The 21,884-nt window shown below is 46.8% G+C and overlaps 1 protein-coding gene across 4 annotated transcripts; it reads right to left on the bottom strand.

Annotated features, from left to right (window-relative positions):
* Positions 1-237: 237 nt before the first annotated feature.
* Positions 238-21,386, bottom strand: CRIP3 (cysteine rich protein 3). 4 transcript variants are annotated; one of them, XM_075204507.1, is made up of 9 exons: positions 21,267-21,379; positions 15,923-16,017; positions 10,685-10,742; positions 7,503-7,637; positions 7,350-7,421; positions 7,187-7,281; positions 6,129-6,186; positions 1,040-1,134; positions 238-648 (listed from the first exon to the last, which is right to left on the bottom strand). In XM_075204507.1, the coding sequence occupies exons 1-8, from the start codon at positions 21,307-21,309 to the stop codon at positions 1,058-1,060; spliced, it is 633 nt and encodes a 210-aa protein (XP_075060608.1). In that variant the 5' UTR covers positions 21,310-21,379; the 3' UTR covers positions 238-648; positions 1,040-1,057. The 4 variants fall into 4 exon arrangements, with proteins under 4 accessions (XP_075060608.1, XP_075060607.1, XP_075060610.1 ...); XM_075204506.1 differs by having other exon boundaries at positions 7,350-7,637; positions 21,267-21,386; XM_075204509.1 differs by lacking the exons at positions 15,923-16,017; positions 21,267-21,379 and adding an exon at positions 12,550-12,757.
* Positions 21,387-21,884: the final 498 nt, after the last annotated feature.

The raw sequence follows: 21,884 nt of genomic DNA, 5'->3' as shown, positions 1-21,884 counted from the left end.
ACACATGGTACATTCCAGTGTAATATCCCCCACATACACATGGTACATTACAGTGTAATATCCCCCCCCCCATATGGTACATTACAGTGTAATATCCCCCCCCCCCCATACATTATGGTACATTACAGTGTAATATCCCCCCCCCATACACATGGTACATTACGCTGTGTAACTCTCAGATATATCTCGCTACATATTAGGACATGGAGGAGACCAAAGAAAAGGATCAGATAAAAATTATTAGATACAGGATTAATTTTATTGTAAATCCAGCACTGATTACCCTTCCAGGTAACCTGAGCCAGAGAACGGATGTCATAGGCAGGAGATTCGCCAACAGACTGAGCCCAAGTTCAGAGGAACCCCCCCCGCCCCCCCCCCCCAGTGATAGGGCTGTATACCGGGCAGTGGGTGCCGATACGATGCAGGTAACAGCACACAGCGAGCGATATTGCGATCCAGCCCAGCGGTAAGAGGCCGCTTCAGGGGCCACATCTGCTGCTCCCCAATATTCCAACATCGATTTATGGGGCATTCTATGGAAAACACGCAAGCATAGAACAGCTCCCAGAGTGCATTGCAGTCCAACAGGAAAGGGTTAAACTAAGCAGAATGAAAGGAACTTGTGGAGAGCGACATCCGGACAATCTGCAAAGACACAAGAACAGCAATCTGCTATGTGTTATATTAATATAAATCTACAAGAGAGTATTGCTGGTCTGTAGAGTCTGTATAATAGGAGGTTACAAGCATCTGTATATGACACAGCTGAGCGATTGTCGGCCCGTTTGCTGCTGTCGTCATAAGATTTTCGCATTTTTTTCAATTTCTGCGGCACCTGGATTCTAGGACGGACGTCGTAACGTTCTATCATCTATCAGAGGTTATGAGGGGTGAGCGATGGGTGGTGTATGATGGGAACTGCCACATTTTTTGGATAACACGCCCAGAATTTGTTGAGGAGTAAAGTGCATTATAAATAGACATCCTGTTTCTTTTGACCTTTGAAACATGAGAGTCAGAGATAATTGGTACCTACCTCTAAATGCGATAATATTCACATCTCACCCAGTGTCTCGCTTTTGTCGGTACAAGGATCATACAAGTAGCATCCCACGTCTCCAATATTCACCCCTATGACAAGAGGTGCAATTCTGTTATTGGCTGATGCATTAGATTGTACCCTGTATTGAAGTCTGTAATCCCTGTATCTTTTAGATTTAAGTCAGCCCCTCACTCACTTACAGCCACATGTGCTCCCTCTCCTATAAGAGCCAATTTTTGCATGTGAAAGACAAAATATTTAATTTAATAAAAAAATAAGACTAACAGAAATGAACATCTGATAAACTACCTCCCGATCACCACATTATACACCGATCACCACATTATACACCGATCAGACAACATTAAAACCACCTCTATATTTGGTACCACCATCCATTCTGTTTCCCAACTCCGCTGCCTGGGTGTCACCATCGACTCCTCCCTCTCTTTTGCCCACCACATTCAATCACTTCCAACTACGCAACATCGGCCTCATCACATGACCACTGTAGGCGCTTTCGGCGGTGGACAGGGGTCAGCATGGGCTCTCTGACCGGTCTGCGGCTATGCAGCAAAGCTGCGATGCTCTGTGTGTTCTGACAACGTTATGCTATTAACCTTTTTAGCAATTTGTGCAACAGTAGCTCCTCTGTGGGATTGTACGAGACGGTCTAGCCTTCATTCTCCACGCACATCAGTGAACCTTGCGCGCCCATGACCCGGGCACCAGATCAGCGGTTGTCCTTCCTTGGACCACTTTTAGTAGGTACTAATCACTGCATACTGGGAACACCCCACAAAACCTGCAGTTTTGCAGATGCTCTGACCCAGTCGTGTAGCCATGACAATTTGGCCCTTATCAAAGTCACTCAAATTCGTACCTTCCAACACATCAACTTCAAGAGCCGACTATTCACTTGATGCCTTGACAGGTGCCACTGTATGAGATAATCAATGTTATTCACTTCACTTGTCAGTGGTTTTGAATGTTGTAACTGATCAATGTATATAAAAGATATCTCACATAGTCTAATAAGTGTGATGTAATAGTTCCTTTCAGACTGCCGAGGGCGCTCTTACTACACTACAAAGTTGTGGAACTAACTTGGATTATTTATTACAAAGATGCAACACAGAGAAAGAATGCACACTGTGAACTTAGATTAGAGTGTTCGCTCTGTAGGACACAGGAACACAGCATGTATAGGGGTCTCACAGGAACAGAACAGGATTTTTAATAACCGTGATGTTTATTAGCTCAGTTATAAGCCGATAAAAAAAATACATACAACGCGTAAATGTGGTAAATGTTATACACCACAAGGCGGTTTTCACTCTCTACACACAGTGTTACATACACATGCTGCCAGGGGTAACCCAGCTTCAACAAAGTGGCACCAAGAGTCCTCTAGTCATGTGAGAGACGCCCAGGATCGTCCGGTAGCCTGAATTTCACATTCAGGCGGACATGGCAATTTTTTCCCCAAAAGTAGAAAATTGGAAATCTGGTTCTCTCAGGAGGCAGACTCTGCATCCCAACAAATGGTCCCTTCATCTGGAGGTGTTTCGCCAGTTGGTAGACAAGTGGAGTCAACAGGAACAAAATGTTCGTCAACATCATGGCTTCTCAATCGCAAAGTCCAGCTCTTCTGCTCCCGGGGCAGAGATCCTCAGGCTGTCCTTGGCGGTTCTGCTTAATTTACCTATTCCCATCCTTAGCCATGCTTCTGAGAGCATGAAAAAAAAAAAGTAAAAAGAGAGGGCGTTCCGATGGCTACTGGTTGGACTCGGTGGGTTTGATACACCAATGTTCTCTCCTTGGCAGGGGGAGGGGGGGGGGGGGTTGGGGAGTGTACTGCTGCGAATAGAACAATCAAATCAAGGGCTGCTTTATCATTTCGGCTTAGATCAACTGACTTTAACGGCGTGGCTGTTGAAGCCATGATGCTGTTGAAGCCACGATCCTTCGAGCTAAGGGTTTGTCTGAGCACATGGTGCAAACCAGGTCCAGCTAGGTTTTATCATCGTGTTTAGAAGACATATTGCCTGGTGTGAAAGGTAGGGGTATCATACCTCTTCTTTTCGGTTGTCCAGGTTGCTTATGTTCTTGCAGGACGGGCTTGATGCCGATTTGCTCCTTAGTCCACTTAAGGGTCAGGTGGTGGCACTGTCAGACTTTCATTCAGGGGCACTTCATGTACAGCCTCCGTATGTTCCACCGGTAGCGCCTTGGGAATTAAAACTTGGTATTGAATGCTTATAGCATTCCCTGTTTGAACCCTTGGACACAGAGGATTTGAAATTTGACTTGGATAATTGTTTTCCTTTTAGCCATCTCGTTGGCTAGAAGAGTTTACGAACTTTCAGCATTATCTTGCAAGTCTCCTCTTCTTATTTTTCATGAGGCTAGGGCAGTTCTTCGAACTAAGCCTTCCTTCCTCCCTAAGGGAGTGTCAAAATGCCATATAAAATAAAGAAATTGTCATCCCAGCTCTTACCAAACATCGGTCTGCAGAGGATGAAGTATCTTCATTCTCTAGATGTAGTCTATGCTTTCCATACATATGTTCGTAGGACTCAAATTGCGCGCAAGACAAAGGATCTTTTGTTCCTCTGTGACGCCCACAAGAGGCTGGTCAGCCTCTAAGGTGTCTATTGCTCTGGGGATTACAGTTGTAGTCAATCACGCTTATAATGGGGCTGGTTATCCTGTTCCTGAAAATCTTCGGGCTCACTCCATGAAGTCGTTGCGTGCTTCCTGGGCGACACAGCGCATTGACTGAGCAGCTGTATCAGGTGGCCACCTGGTCCTTCGCTCACACGTTTACTCTGTTACAGGTTTAATATGTTTGCATCTAGGGATGCAAGTTTTGGGAGAAAGGTGCTTCGTGCCGTTTCTGATGAGCGTTCCCCATTCGTAACGGAGGATTTGGGATGTCCCCAATGTAGAATTTTCATATTTATGTAACATCAGTTTCTCCTAGTCCATTGGGGGACACCGGGCGCACACCCTTAATGCTCTGGTTTCTCTTTTTTGTTCAAGAGAATTTAGTTGTTTTTCTCTCTCTCTGTGTTCATTTTCTCTCTAATGTCTCCTTTACTGTGGGGCTTGGTTAAATAAAGTGAGGCCTAAACAGGAAGGGGGGTATAGAGGGGGGAGGAGTGAGGGCTAACTAACAACTTTCTTAAAGTGCCACTTTCGCTACACTATACCACTAATGTCCCCAGTATCCCCCAATGGACTAGAAGCAATGGATTTTATGCAAGTATAAAGATCCTGTTATTCAGGTATGATAGGACTTTTAAAATGCTATTTTCTAAAGTTCAATGATCCTATAAAGCTCAAAGAAGAATTTCTGCTTAGCTACAGTAAGCAGTAGGATTGGGGGATAAAGGTATATTAACCCCTGATTTCAACTCAATATCACCGTGCAAGAGCCAGTGCAAGGAATGTTTTTGACATGAGGTTTACGACACCTTACATAAATCATGGTGATGGCAGCATCAAGCAGTGGGTGTTCTGTGGTGTCATTCCTGTATTTTAGATAAAAGGTGGCTGAGAACGAGTGGAGTCACCAGTGTTGCAGGAGCGTTATGCTGCTAATTAATCCATTAACATACATAGGAATAGAGCGTATACAAAGTATTTCAATATATTTACCTAAAACTTCAAAAGAAAAGATGTTGTACAGAAAGGACTGAACACAAACGCACATAAGTGGAAGTAGCACATTACTCAGAACACAACATATGAGACATCATTAAGAAGAATTTATTATAAGTAAACAGCGCTTTAGCTGGTGTCTATACGTGTGTTATACATGTGTTATACATGTAGAGTAAAAGAACAAGGATGGAAATACGACTTAGATCATTGTGACTGGATCACGTATAAATAACTATGGTATAAATTTATTTAAAGGAAATAGTGCAGGGCGCTTATTAATATAATTGCAAATGTAATTATTTTTGATATTGTGTGTGAAGGAGACATCTTCATTTCTGAGACCAGGGGAAGAAATTTGCTTGTTTTAACTTTGCTAGAGGAAATGCATTATATATCTGATACAATAAGCCTTTGTTGAGGAAGTCTTTTGTGTATCTTGGAGTAGGGAAATGACTTGTTTGGGGTTTTGTAACTTTCTTTGGGAATGTGTATTCTGCAGCTGTCTGAAGAAAGGAACCATGTTAACCTCATGTTAATTAGACCTTTTGATGTGTCAGTGTCTAGGCACCTGAAGGCACAGGAAGGTTTAATTAGACTTGCTACTAGATTTCTTCCGTATAAAAACAAGATGCAGTAAATCACAGCAAGTTTTAGGATATCACAGGTAAGTGTAAATATTGTTAGCTTTGCATCGCATGTAATTCCATGTTTTGGTAAACAAATTGCATCCCGATTCTAAAAATAGCTCAGACCTCAGGGGGCTGGCTTACCCTGTGAGGCGGTGTCCAAATCTGTATAAAAAGCACTGTCTTGTATTGAAAATTGTTCTTCTTGTTTCATCTAACCTGCTCCCCTTGGTACCTTCAACTAGTGTGAGCAAATAAACATCACTTGCTTCAAAGACCTGCTTGGAAACTTCTCTATCCCTGTGACCTACAGATTAGATCCAAAATCTAATCCATTCCCGGCTGTTTCTGAGGTTTGGACCCAGCATCCAGTACCACCGCTCTGCCCGCTACCCAGCAGATCTGGCCAGTGTGATAGCCCAGGGGGGGGGATCCATCCATAGCAACCCTGATCTATAGGACGAGGTCAGGAGTACCTGCCCAGGTACACCAGTAATGGGGTACACTCGCAGCATCAGTTACCCAGAAGAAACCCAGTACTGGATGCCGGTAAGAAGTCCAGTGGTGGCAGAATTTGTAAGCCCCTCCTACTGTGATTAGAGGGCGCCTTTGGGATAACGAAAGGAAATGGTGGCAAAGTAAGCCCAGCCGGTTCACAGCAGCAACAGACAGGGTGGCACAGGCGGTCCATCCTGTCACAATCATTATTTCCTGACCTCCAGACATGACCGGGGGCTGATCCCTGTATGGGTAAGGGGCACCAGACACACGAACACAACACAACTAACCTTTTGGTCCAAAGAGATGTCCGTAGCAGGGAACATGACAGTACGGAAGTCCGTCGTGCTGAAAAGAGACATGATAGATGTACGGGACATTCACCCCATATAGGAACTTAATATGCAACACACATCAAATACACAGACTACACTATACAACAAACAGTACTACTACATAACATTACTAATCCTGCAAATACTACTACATACAATACTACAAATATTACTGCAAATTATCACTTCTGCTACAAATCAGTGTGCAACGTATCTGACTTCTGTCCCTTCCGCTGGTTAGAGCGACTACAGCTATGTGCATAAGATGTAGTACTAATACAAAATATTACTACATGTTTCTACGAAGACTTCTACAAATACTATTACAAGCACTACTACAAAATTTCAATACTAAACATTCTACAAGTAAATATTACTAATACTATGATTACTTACACTAAATATCATTAAAGGTCCCTAAACCTAACTACAAGTGGTGAAGCTATTAAGAAGCGGCTAATGACATTGACATTATATACCAGTGTTGGCTAACCTGTGACACTCCAGGTGTTGTGAAACTACAAGTCCCAGCATACCCTTCCAGCAATAAGCTGCTATATATTGGCAAAGCATGTTGGGACTTGTAGTTTCACACCTGGAGTGTAACAGGTTAGCCAACACTGGTATATACCCAGATACACAGCAGATCGGGTTCTGAATGCATGGTTAGATTGGCCAGAATGGGAAGACTCAGTTTCACACGTATGGCAGCATGTAGGACTAACATTCCCTGGTGAGTACAACAATAATGGTGTAATTGGCGAGTACAGAGCACATGGTTCTGGTTAATATTACCCTACACACAGCAGACAGAGGTCATAGACTGTAATACACTAACTGCCCGGCAGATGTAAGCTGGATGCCCAACACATCAGTTCCATAGATTTCAGAATATTTTATACAACGCAGTTTGTTCTCTAGCTCCTGCTCCGCACAGAGATCATTAACCAATCAGATTCTATGTTGTAAATGTATGCCCCACCCACCATTCACACAGTGCGGTGTCTTCTTACCTCTGCATGACCACCTGCGTTTAGTGTCTTGTTACAGCGCTGGCATCGGAGGCACGGGCGGTGCCAGCTCCTCCCCAGGGACATCACCTTCTCAGCTGCAAGACCAAGCAAGTATTAGACATCTGCAGCGGCCCCTCTGTCTACCACAATATAACCCACTTACCAAAGAAAACCGCCTTGTCGCAGCCAGGGCACAGGGCCGTCTCACCAGCAAACGTTCTCGAGGGGGCCACAGCTACAAGAAAGACAACAGGAATGAGACAACCCCCAGTAATCAGCTCTGTTATCAGAAAGTTATCCCAGTCGTCATACAAACCTCTAGAGACCGGCTGTGTGGAAGTGGTACTGGGCCTGGCTGTAGCAGAGCCGGGGGAGAACGCAGGCATCTCTCTCTCTGGGATGCGAGGTGTCGTATCATAAATATAGGACCCAACTCCACCAATGTTCACCCCTAGAGAGGACAATAGAGGATGGGTGAAAGACAGGTAATATAGAACCAACTCCATCAATGTTCACCCCCTTTCTCTTCAGAAATAACAGCGTAACCCAGTGTCATTGTTAATCTCCTGCTGATCAATTACGTCCCATTTTTAAGTGGGTGGGTAAAGAATAATCTGTAGCCAATCTGATCAGGACCTTTACAAACGGCACAGGGTATGATCAAGTGATGTGTTAGTGAGGACAGGGCTGCATGTGACAGGGGCAGTGACATGATGTGAGGAGGGGAATGGAGGCAGCAGGAAGCTACAGACTGAGAGATATATAGTGGAAGGAGCAGGGTCCCCCAGCAGCACAGAGTATAACAGGAGATGAGTGATGTGTTAGTGAGGACAGGGCTGCATGTGACAGGGACAGTGACATGGTGTGAGGAGGGGAATGGAGGCACCAGGAAGCTACAGACTGAGAGTTATATAGTGGAAGGAGCAGGGTCCCCAGCAGCACAGAGTATATCAGGAGATGAGTGATGTGTTAGTGAGGACAGGGCTGCATGTGACAGTGGTGTGATGTGAGGAGAGGGATTAGGTCCTGAAAGTGAGGGGTCACCGGGACTGTGTGTCACTATGGTACACCGACAGAAATAAACACACTGGATGGTATAAAAGGTGATAGTATACTCTGCGATCTGGCCCACCACATGCAAGGACCATGCTTTACGCCCTCCTCTGTTAACTCTTGAAATGCTTTCGGGAACGTACTCCTATTTACCCCTAAACAATAAAACCGCTTGATGCATGTGCTGGTGCTACACCAGGACAAAAAGTGCCCAATTTTACAACTATACCCATAAGATGTCATTGCTGCACCCAATCCTCCAGGTTCTGCCATTCTGGGCTAAGTGTATCCAGCCAAACAGCCAGTTCAGTCCAGCCATTCCGTAATCAAGGTAACAGAGAGGGTATGTCTAACAGTTAAAGTGTCCACTGATAGACCCCTGCTGAAAGGGGGAGGATTGGGGCATCTAGACCCTACTCCCTGTGTATACAGCCAGGAATATAAGGAGAACAGAATGCCATTAGAGCTAGTCTAGCTTGGAGGATCCTGGTGTACAAGACATCAGTGAAAAGGACTCTGGGCCAGGCATCGTGGTGCCGCTGGAGGAAACCCTACCAGGACAGGGTTTGTGTGAGCCAGTATGCGAGGCTGGGCGACACCGTAACTGTCTAGCTAATTGGTAGTAGTAATATTGCGGGAGGATAAGACTGAGGGCTAGATTTACTAAACGGTAGGTTTGAAAAAGTGGAGATGTTGCCTATAGCAACCAATCAGATTCTAGTTATTTATTTAGTACATTCTACAAAATGACAGCTAGAATCTGATTGGTTGCTATAGGCAACATCTTCACTTCTTCAAACTCGCAGTTTAGTAAATATACCCATAAGAGAGACTGAGATTATTACTTTAGAGTGCTGATTGCAAGAGACTGCTGGAGGATACATGCTACCATTACCCTGTGTATTGTGAACGTCTGATGGTGTTGTAATAAATCTGGCTCTATATATATTCCCCCAACTCTGTGAAGACATCCACTCTGCTCATAGCTGGGGTCTTCTGACAACGGGCATCAGTAAAGATCTGTCTCTATAACCCTCTATCCTCTGAACCAACGAGGATGAAGGCCCAAAATACACAAAACTCCTGGTCCAGATGGGGACGTACTAGGGTTCTCTCACTTAAATACCTTGATAATAAGTCCAGCGACTTATTTATCTATGAGGGTCAATCACCAGGAGCAAAGTCTTCCTTCCTCGGGATAAAGGGGTTATATATAGAAGCATGGACGTGTCACAATGTGGCCAGCATCGGACATAACGAGATAAGCGATGCATTCCTTCCATCTGACACCAGTGTCACCCAGCATTTCAGAAATATTATACACAAGGATCTGACCTGAATGTCAAGACGACTCTTCCTAAATCAGCTGTATCCAGCAACATCAGAGATCCAGGTCAGCCTCCTTCATGTGAGGACATAATGAGAACCTGCCACATTACTATGGACTATAGCAGCATGGGATACTTGGTAACTCCGGGAGGGGCCCTGTCAACCAGAAAACAGACGGCTCGTTCCAAAACAATGTGTCCCTGACCCTGTACAGTCACCCTGCCCTCTGCTCATCACTATTACAAAGGACAGAAAAGTATATCCGTCCTCGTAGAGGCTTTACTATCCTCTATGGCAAGAAACCCCCGGGACTCCATCTCTACCCCCCTCCACGAGAGAGCAGCTATTCTCCCACTAGGGGAAAGGACGCTCAGACACAACCCCACCCAGCAATACAGACACCTATTGCATAGAGAACATCGGCTTTCACACGTCAATGTTTTATTTCACAGACAGATTTAAATGTAATTATAGAGCTTTTGGTGGGGCCGTTGTCTACGCCCTGGGTGTGTGTGTGTCAGTCTCCTGATGTAAGGTGGTGAATCCTGCAGCTCGTCAGACTGTGGGGATGTGACACCAGTATCATACAACCATCACCATACTAATCACGTCACCCCAAGAACTGGATTCAGTATTATTCTGCCTTCTTAGGCGTTATCTTCATAGTAAACACCACAAGTCAGGTGCATGATACAAACCTCAATTCAAGCTCCAGCAGTTTTAGTGACAAATTCTGCCCCTAACTTTCCTCCCCTTACTGCGAACATCTAACTAATCCTCAACAGCCCCCTCCCATTCTATACCATCCACATATTCCAGCCTCCCCGGCCCTCAACCCAAAAACCAGAGAAATTCTTTTTACCCCTCCTTAACCTTCAAGCTGCCCATCATCCCAACCAAACCTCCACATACATCCCTACATGAGACACGGATAAACAGAATATCAGATCCATCTCTTAATGAAAGTTCTTACACCCACCCCCCCATCTTCCAGTACATACCGTACACACCCCGATTCCAGCAGCCTCCATCTCCTAGCTATACTCTGCACCCCACTTACACCACCACACGCATACAACCATCCCTTACAAGCTAACAGTACAGAAGAGCTCCTACCTTTAGGACCAAAGAGGACGGCATAGCAGGGTTTGTGGCAGTAGGGCCGCCCGTCGTGCTGCAGAAAACAGAAAGAGGCTATTACAGCACATACTGCTACTGACATCTGTACAGGGACATCAGCAGACACAGGAGATTAGCAGGCGCTGGGCGGTACAGCACAGAGACACAGGAGCTTAGCAGGCGCTGGGCGGTACAGCACAGAGACACAGGAGATTAGCAGGCGCTGGGCGGTACAGCACAGAGACAGACACAGGAGATTAGCAGGCGCTGGGCGGTACAGCACAGAGACAGACACAGGAGATTAGCAGGCGCTGGGCGGTACAGCACAGAGACAGACACAGGAGATTAGCAGGCGCTGGGCGGTACAGCACAGAGACAGAGACAGGAGATTAGCAGGCGCTGGGCGGCAGAGCACAGAGAGACAGATTAGCAGGCGCTGGGCGGTACAGCAGAGAGACAGGAGATTAGCAGGCGCTGGGCGGTACAGCACAGAGACAGACACAGGAGATTAGCAGGCGCTGGGCGGCACAGCACAGAGACAGACACAGGAGATTAGCAGGCGCTGGGCGGCAGAGCACAGAGACAGACACAGGAGATTAGCAGGCGCTGGGCGGCAGAGCACAGAGACAGACACAGGAGATTAGCAGGCGCTGGGCGGCAGAGCACAGAGACAGACACAGGAGATTAGCAGGCGCTGGGCGGTACAGCACAGAGACAGACACAGGAGATTAGCAGGCGCTGGGCGGTACAGCACAGACACAGGAGATTAGCAGGCGCTGGGCGGTACAGCACAGACACAGGAGATTAGCAGGCGCTGGGCGGTACAGCACAGAGACAGACTCAGGAGATTAGCAGGCGCTGGGCAGTACAGCACAGACAGGAGATTATCAGGCGCTGGGCGGTACAGCACAGACAGGAGATTATCAGGCGCTGGGCGGTACAGCACAGACACGGGAGATTATCAGGCGCTGGGCGGTACAGCACAGACACGGGAGATTAGCAGGCGCTGGGCGGTACAGCACAGACACGGGAGATTAGCAGGCGCTGGGCGGTACAGCACAGACACGGGAGATTAGCAGGCGCTGGGCGGTACAGCACAGACACGGGAGATTAGCAGGCGCTGGGCGGTACAGCACAGACACGGGAGATTAGCAGGCGCTGGGCGGTACAGCACAGAGACAAACACAGGAGATTAGCAGGCGCTGGGCGGTACAGCACAGAGACACAGGAGATTAGCAGGCGCTGGGCGGTACAGCACAGAGACAAACACAGGAGATTAGCAGGCGCTGGGCGGTACAGCACAGAGACAAACACAGGAGATTAGCAGGCGCTGGGCGGTACAGCACAGAGACACAGGAGATTAGCAAGTGCTGGGCGGTACAGCACAGAGACACAGGAGATTAGCAAGCGCTGGGCGGTACAGCACAGAGAGACACAGATTAGCAGGCGCTGGGCGGTACAGCACAGAGACACGAGAAGTAGTTCTCCTGGAGCAGTAAATGACTGGAGCTTGCTTCTAGGTCACATACAGAGAATATAACTGTTTATACACAAAGTTCACATAGCAGCAGAGTGTGGGATGGACAAAGTACATTAATGAGCCACCACATTCCACACATTACTGGTGCAGAGCCCCTCAGACGCCGACGCTCCAACAAACACAAACAATAAATGACATTACTGACTCCCAACGATCCCACGTTTCCTGTGCTCATTTCAGGCTGGAGAGCAAAATTGGCTAAAATTAGGTCACAGTCAGGCAAGAGAACATATCCTGCCCCCCTGCTAGATGCCTATATCCCCCCACAACAGGAGACCTGCACCATCACATGGCACCTCCCTGCATTATACATACAACCTACATGAACAACCACGATGCACAGTAGTCAGCATTGCTGCCTTACAACACTGCTGTATGTTGTCTCTGGGGGTGGTCCTCCCACAGTCCAAAAACATGGGATTATATATCTTCTGGCAAAATTACCCGAGCAGGAGTGTGAGTATGTCTGAGAATTTAGACTGCGCAGCACTGGGAGCGACGAGGATGATTCTCTGTAAAGTGCTATATGATGGATAATAATAATAATAATAATACAAATCCCCACATGTAACCCCAGCCCTCCCCCAGCCGGGGGAACAGGAACGCTCTGCATTCCAGCTGCTGGAGGAGATCTGGGTTATTTTTAAGTTTTCTTCCTGAGATGTTAGATTAACCGAATGCCAACCTCAGGAATGTTCTCCTCATCCCGCAACACACAGGCCGGCTGCTTGCAGTAGCATACACTGTATACATTGATATACAGGGGCATCCACATTCATATACACCGTACACAGTCATATAAATGAGATATACAACATATAGATTTATGTAAGACACGCATGTCTGCAATGATCATGTAATTAGCAGTATTACAGACATCGGTGTCACGGAACCTTTATATCTCATGTTTTATGCTGAAATGTACTTTGATAATTTTATTCATTGTAAAAGAAATAACTTTACTACAAGCCCAGCATTGGTTTACTTAGGAGATCATTGTGTATTTACCGCCTATTTGTACGAGTAATAAAACGCAAGATATATAAGATTTTGGGACGACGCTTCATCTGATACAACCAGAGATGAATGCATCAATGTCTCCAGATCCAGTTGGGACAAGACTATGAGGTCTGGCTCTGTAGCATCTAAGGGCTGAACACTGGAGGCCAAGATAATCATAAAGAGGAACCATGAAAAGAGGAGGAGGGTCCAATTAGTCTCAGGTATTACTGTAGGTGTCCACAATGGGCTCTGATCCTGTCACTTAGGGAAAGAAGATAATAAACTGACTGATAACACTTTACTGACAGACATCACCGTACCTGGAGAGATGTCTCTGTATAAAGGTGATCTGTGGGGGTGGAGGACAGATTGACGGACATCACCGTACCTGGAGAGATGTCTATGTATAAAGGTGATCTGTGGGGGTGGAGGACAGACTGACAGACATCACCGTACCTGGAGAGATGTCTATGTATAAAGGTGATCTGTGGGGGTGGAGGACAGACTGACAGACATCACCGTACCTGGAGAGATGTCTCTGTATAAAGGTGATCTGTGGGGGTGGAGGACAGACATCACAGTAATTGAGAAGTGGGTGGTGAAAAACCTTTTATGGGGTTTTACCTTGGACGTCTGCGCTTGGTTTTTGTGTTTTGAGGGATGTTGCAGCCGTTACGGATGATCCGGGTGTTCCAGTTCCCGTACTTGTTGTTGGTTGTTTCTTTGGGTCTGCCGTGGCGCAACCTGTGGTGGGGATAAATGGGGGTGGGGGATGGGGAGAAATAGCAGTGCAGAAATGCAGACAATATACTATGGTGCCAAGTTGTGTAGCAGCTGATTATAGCTTTTTTGCAGTGTTTACGTCTATAGCTCTTCTGCCTTATGTCTATAGCTCTGATGCAATGTATATTGTATGCGGGGTGAGTATGTTTATAGCTACTGCTATTTGGACGAGCCCTGGGGGGTATGCGGAGTGGGGTATGTTTATAGCTTTATGTTTATAGCCCCAAATATTTATATATAGCTCGTGGTGGTTGGGTGGAGGTACTTACTCTGTATTTTATGGTAAGATATTTATAGCTCGTGGTATGGTGTAGTTGGGTACTGTAGGAGTTGTGTGTAAATTTGTGGTATATAAGGTGAAGGTGTGGTAGAGATTAATGGTATATGTGTGTGGTGGGCTGTGGACGGAGTGTTCTTCCTGTTGGGGAGATAGTTAATGTAGTGTGTGTGTAATGTATATGGTGGGCAGAAATGTTGCTCTTAATGCTCTTCTAAGAGCAGTTGTTGAATAATTACCCTCCTTTTGGGGTGATCTAGGCGGCTGCTTCGGTGGTGGGTGGTGAGATGACAATCGCCGGAACTTTTCTGTAGCTGCGGCCGAGCGGCTTCTCACACCGGCATTTGGAGCGCATATGCGTTCCAAATGGCGGACTTCCGGTTTAGGGCTGGAACGCACAGACGACTGTGCGTTCCACTGCTCAGTGGATTAATCGCTGAGTGCTTCTTACCCGCTGGGCTCAGTCTTCTAGCGGTATTTGATGTGAAGTTAGTGGTGATGCTGTGGGGGATTGTTCAGTAGTTTCTGGGTTCTTCTGTGTTGCTGTTGTGCAGCGATCCGCAACAGGAAGAACACTCCGTCCACAGCCCACCACACACATACCATTAATCACTACCACACCTTCACCTTATATACCACAAATTTACACACAACTCCTACAGTACCCAACTACACCATACCACGAGCTATAAATATCTTACCATAAAATACAGAGTAAGTACCTCCACCCAACCACCACGAGCTATATATAAATATTTGGGGCTATAAACATTAAGCTATAAACATACCCCACTCCGCATACCCCCCAGGGCTCGTCCAAATAGCAGTAGCTATAAACATACTCACCCCGCATACAATATACATTGCAGAAGAGCTATAGACGTAAACACTGCAAAAAAGCTATAATCAGCTGCTACACAACTTGGCACCATAGTATATTGTCTGAATTTCTGCACTGCTATTTCTCCCCCCCCCCATCCCCCACCCCCATTTATCCCCACCACAGGTTGCGCCACGGCAGACCCAAAGAAACAATCACAGTAATTGAGGTTCTAGGTTATTTTCTGCAGATATAAATAGGTCTGTACCATCATAAACTGGAACAACTTTCTGTGATCAAGAGACGCTGCTTCCTCTCCCTCTTATAGTGACGTTTTTCCAGCCTGTGTTTATACAATGTCTCTTCTCATCCACGTCTTTACATATCCCAGCTTTATGGGACAATATCATCATCCCGTCTCCCTAGTATGTTCACAGGTTTAAACACGTCTAATGCTTTCCGGAGACATTCACTCAGAAGCGTCTAACATTAAAACAAACTCAGCCGGCACTTACGGGGAGGGGGGAGGGGGCCGAGTCTCCTATTCCAGACAGTTACAGTACCCAGAAACTGAGCAGATAGATCACCCTTTCATTACAGCCAGTATATCAGTAGCATAATGCAGATCTGGAAACAGTAATAAGAGGGCTGCACCCAGGAGATGCACAGTGCAGGGATGGAGGAGGAAGATGTAGGACCAGGTAGGAATGATACAATGTGTCCCAGGGACAGACACAATGTTACGGGACCCCGGCTCCTCTGATCTGATAACAGAATATAGGCCGTGTGCCTCTCACCTAATGCGGCTCTTACCTCAGCATGGCCACCGGCAGATAGGATCTTGTTGCAGAGCTCACATTTCAGACAGAAACGGTGCCAGTTTTTCCCCAGTGAGCTCACTTTCTCCGCTGTGTGAAAATAAAGACACAGAAAATACTGAATTATTTGTCCGTCAGTCCTCCCTGGGCTCTTATGTCTTCAATATAATATATTTATGTGTGCTGGATAGTCAGACAACAAAATCTGTGGGCCCGCAAGAATGCTTCTTTATGTGCGCAAATTTGCCAACAGATCTGCAAAGCGTATTTCAAGGTCACGTCCACTCACGTTCCATGGGAAAACAAAACAAATCAGGAGGGTTATGCAGGTTGTTGTTTGCTTTGGAAAATGCGCAGGGTACAAGTAAAAATATCACATCAATATCTAACATGCTAACACTTTATGATCATCCATTTCAATGTTTCACATAAAATATTGCTCTGTGTAGCTTCATTAATACCCAAGGATGAGGGGACACCGGGACTGTCTGTATTACACGTGTCCTGAGAGCGAGAGGACACCGGGACTGTCTGTATTACACGCGCCCCGAGAGCGAGGGGACACGGGGACTGTCTGTATTACACGCGCCCCGAGAGCGAGGGGACACCGGGACTGTCTGTATTACATGTGTCCTGAGAGTGAGGGGACACCGGTACTGTCTGTATTACATGTGTCCTGAGAGTGAGGGGACACCCGGACTGTCTGTATTACATGTGTCCTGAGAGTGAGGGGACACCCGGACTGTCTGTATTACATGTGTCCTGAGAGTGAGGGGACATCGGGACTGTCTGTATTACATGTGTCCTGAGAGCGAGGGGACACCGGGACTGTCTGTATTACATGTGTCCTGAGAGTGAGAGGACACCGGGACTGTCTGTATTACAGGTGTCCTGAGAGCGAGGGGACACCGGGACTGTCTGTATTACATGTGTCCTGAGAGCGAGGGGACACCGGGACTGTCTGTATTACATGTGTCCTGAGAGTGAGAGGACACCGGGACTGTCTGTATTACATGTGTCCTGAGAGCGAGGGGACACCGGGACTGTCTGTATTACATGTGTCCTGAGAGTGAGAGGACACCGGGACTGTCTGTATTACACGCGCCCCGAGAGCGAGGGGACACCGGGACTGTCTGTATTACATGTGTCCTGAGAGTGAGGGGACACCGGACTGTCTGTATTACATGTGTCCTGAGAGCGAGGGGACACCGGGACTGTCTGTATTACATGTGTCCTGAGAGCGAGGGGACACCGGGACTGTCTGTATTACATGTGTCCTGAGAGTGAGAGGACACCGGGACTGTCTGTATTACACGCGCCCCGAGAGCGAGGGGACACCGGGACTGTCTGTATTACATGTGTCCTGAGAGTGAGGGGACACCGGGACTGTCTGTATTACATGTGTCCTGAGAGTGAGGGGACACCGGGACTGTCTGTATTACATGTGTCCTGAGAGTGAGGGGACACCGGGACTGTCTGTATTACATGTGTCCTGAGAGTGAGGGGACACCGGGACTGTCTGTATTACATGTGTCCTGAGAGTAAGGGGACACCGGGACTGTCTGTATTACATGTGTCCTGAGAGTGAGGGGACACCGGGACTGTCTGTATTACATGTGTCCTGAGAGTGAGGGGACACCGGGACTGTCTGTATTACACGCGCCCCGAGAGCGAGGGGACACGGGGACTGTCTGTATTACATGTGTCCTGAGAGTGAGGGGACACCGGGACTGTCTGTATTACACGCGCCCCGAGAGCGAGGGGACACGGGGACTGTCTGTATTACACGCGCCCCGAGAGCGAGGGGACACCGGGACTGTCTGTATTACACGCGCCCCGAGAGCGAGGGGACACCGGGACTGTCTGTATTACACGCGCCCCGAGAGCGAGGGGACACGGGGACTGTCTGTATTACATGTGTCCTGAGAGTGAGGGGACACCGGGACTGTCTGTATTACATGTGTCCTGAGAGTGAGGGGACATCGGGACTGTCTGTATTACATGTGTCCTGAGAGCGAGGGGACACCGGGACTGTCTGTATTACACGCGCCCCGAGAGCGAGGGGACACCGGGACTGTCTGTATTACATGTGTCCTGAGAGTGAGAGGACACCGGGACTGTCTGTATTACATGTGTCCTGAGAGTGAGAGGACACCGGGACTGTCTGTATTACATGTGTCCTGAGAGTGAGGAGACACCGGGACTGTCTGTATTACATGTGTCCTGAGAGTGAGAGGACACCGGGACTGTCTGTATTACACGCGCCCCGAGAGCGAGGGGACACCGGGACTGTCTGTATTACACGCGCCCCGAGAGCGAGGGGACACGGGGACTGTCTGTATTACATGTGTCCTGAGAGTGAGGGGACACCGGGACTGTATGTATTACATGTGTCCTGAGAGTGAGGGGACATCAGGACTGTCTGTATTACATGTGTCCTGAGAGTGAGGGGACATCAGGACTGTCTGTATTACAGGTGTCCTGAGAGTGAGGGGACACCGGGACTGTCTGTATTACAGGTGTCCTGAGAGTGAGGGGACACCGGGACTGTCTGTATTACATGTGTCCTGAGAGTGAGAGGACACCGGGACTGTCTGTATTACATGTGTCCTGAGAGTGAGGGGACACCGGGACTGTCTGTATTACACGCGTCCCGAGAGAGAGGGGACACCGGGACTGTCTGTATTACACGCGTCCCGAGAGAGAGGGGACACCGGGACTGTCTGTATTTCATAAATATAGGGGGTTCTGGGGTTAGTGTAGCGAGTGATTGGTTGACCTGATGCTCGGATAACATGCAGCATATACACTAACATACGCTGTGGATGTAATGGAGACATGAAAGAAATAGCTGTTCCACCTGTAATATAGACAGTCACTGAGAGATAACTGCTTGAGAGCACATTTTATACACTGTCCAAAATACAGTGACAGCGCTCCAGACAATCTCCCATTATCACAATTGTACATATTTCCATTTACACACAGATTATTGTGGCGTATCCTTATTATCCATTTTTTACAAATAACTCTTGTGGGATGTATGTTGCAGAGTTGCTGTCGTCGGCACTGTAGATAATAGTGCAAGCAGAGCGATAGAGAAGGCTCTTGTAGAGACACTGTCGACTTCCACGGACATCAATTACCAATAAATAAAACACACTGACATGAAATATTGGAGAATATGAACATGCAGGTAACAGTAGTAATAAGATATAGAGAGTCATTACACACAACTATAACTATACAACATGCAATATTAAGTATAATATCAGCTTCTGTGGCTACATAAGGAATTGATATTTCTCCCTCAAAACGAGAGGATACATCCAATTAATGGAGGTAGAACTCCATAACATGTGCAGTTCTATGAGGATAAGGGTGAGATAAAAATGATTCAGTTATAATCTATTCTTCCGAGAACCTCTCACATCAGGGTTCGGACACTACATCATACAGAGCCCAGGGGAGCTTCTAATGCAGCTTTTGCCCCCAGAAACTTTGCTTCTGTCCCATCCTGAGATCCCCAATACAGCAGTACTGTGGAGGTCTGATCAGGAGATGAGGGGTTCAGGAACACCTTAGGGTGTAAGAAGGGTCCAGCAACATATTAGGGTGTACAGATCAGGGGTGTCAGGTATGATAAATGGATACAGGCAGAGATCAGTAATAATGTAAGAAGGGTGTACAGGTACTTATCAGGGTGTAAATGTTAAGGGGGGTGTGTAATAAGAGATGGGGATACAGTCGCATATCACAGTAATAAGAGCGTGTAATAAGGAGGAGCAGCTACTTCTCAGGGTGTAATAAGGAGGAGCAGCTACTTCTCAGGGTATAATAAGGGGGAGCAGCTACTTCTCAGGGTGTAATAAGAGGGAGCAGCTACTTCTCAGGGTGTAATAAGGGGGAGCATCTACTTCTCAGGGTGTAATAAGGGGGAGCAGCTACTTCTCAGGGTGTAATAAGGGGGAGCAGCTACTTCTCAGGGTGTAATAAGAGGGAGCAGCTACTTCTCAGGGTGTAATAAGAGGGAGCAGCTACTTCTCAGGGTGTAATAAGGGGGAGCAGCTACTTCTCAGGGTGCAATAAGGGGGAGCAGCTACTTCTCAGGGTGCAATAAGGGGGAGCAGCTACTTCTCAGGGTGTAATAAGGGGGAGCAGCTACTTCTCAGGGTGTAATAAGGGGGAGCAGCTACTTCTCAGGGTGTAATAAGGGGGAGCAGCTACTTATCATTGTGTAATAAGGGAGAGCAGCTACTTATCAGGGTGTAATAAGAGGGAGCAGCTATTTCTCAGGGTGTAATAAGGGGGAGCAGCTACTTCTCAGGGTGTAATAAGGGGGAGCAGCTACTTCTCAGGGTGTAATAAGGGGGAGCAGCTACTTATCAGGGTGTAATAAGGGGAGCAGCTACTTCTCAGGGTGTAATAAGGGGGAGCAGCTACTTCTCAGGGTGTAATAAGGGGGAGCAGCTACTTCTCAGGGTGTAATAAGGGGGAGCAGCTACTTCTCAGGGTGTAATAAGGGGGAGCAGCTACTTCTCAGGGTGTAATAAGGGGGAGCAGCTACTTCTCAGGGTGTAATAAGGGGGAGCAGCTACTTATCAGGGTGTAATAAGGGGGAGCAGCTACTTATCAGGGTGTAATAAGGGGGAGCAGCTACTTCTCAGGGTGTAATATGAGGGAGCAGCTACTTATCAGGGTGTAATAAGAGGGAGCAGATACTTGTCAGGGTGTAATAAGGGGGAGCAGCTACTTCTCAGGGTGTAATAAGAGGGAGCAGCTATTTCTCAGGGTGTAATAAGAGGGAGCAGCTACTTCTCAGGGTGTAATAAGGGGGAGCAGCTACTTCTCAGGGTGTAATAAGGGGGAGCAGCTACTTATCAGGGTGTAATAAGGGGGAGCAGCTACTTATCAGGGTGTAATAAGGGGGAGCAGCTACTTCTCAGGGTGTAATATGAGGGAGCAGCTACTTATCAGGGTGTAATAAGAGGGAGCAGCTACTTATCAGGGTGTAATAAGAGGGAGCAGATACTTGTCAGGGTGTAATAAGGGGGAGCAGCTACTTATCAGGGTGTAATAAGGGGGAGCAGCTACTTATCAGGGTGTAATAAGAGGGAGCAGCTATTTCTCAGGGTGTAATAAGAGGGAGCAGCTACTTCTCAGGGTGTAATAAGAGGGAGCAGCTACTTCTCAGGGTGTAATAAGAGGGAGCAGCTACTTGTCAGGGTGTAATAAGAGGGAGCAGCTACTTGTCAGGGTGTAATAAGGGGGAGCAGCTATTTCTCAGGGTGTAATAAGACAGGGGGGATATAACACGGGGGTCGGTACATCGCACTCACCGAAGTAGACCGCAGTGTGACACCGCGGACACACAGAGCTCATAGCGGCGGCTGCGGATCTCCGCTCTCACTGCACGGACCGAGACATGCGGCTCCGCCCACCTCCTGTCAGCACGCCCCCAAACACTGAGACCACGCCCCGCAATACTAAGACCACTCCCCGCAACATTGAGACCACGCCCCGCAATACTGAGACCACGCCTCCGTTAATCTCCCGCCTGTTCAGCTCCCTCAGACGCTGCAAACTAACTACACATAATATATATTACACACTATATATATCCTCTATATACACATAATATATATTACACACTATATATAATATATATTACATACTATATATATCATCTATATACACATAATATATATTACACACTATATATAATATATATTACACACTATATATAATATATATTACATACTATATATATCTCTATATCACATAATATATATTACACACTATATATATCCTCTATATACACATAATATATATTACACACTATATGTAATATATATTACATACTATATATCATCTATATACACATAATATATATTACACACTATATGTAATATATATTACATACTATATCATCTATATACACATAATATATATTACAC

Source organism: Mixophyes fleayi, chromosome 3, assembly GCF_038048845.1.
Source record: "Mixophyes fleayi isolate aMixFle1 chromosome 3, aMixFle1.hap1, whole genome shotgun sequence".
NCBI lineage: Eukaryota > Metazoa > Chordata > Amphibia > Anura > Limnodynastidae > Mixophyes > Mixophyes fleayi.
The sequence above is the reverse complement of the archived record's forward strand: the minus strand, read 5'-3'. Positions and strand labels throughout refer to the sequence as shown.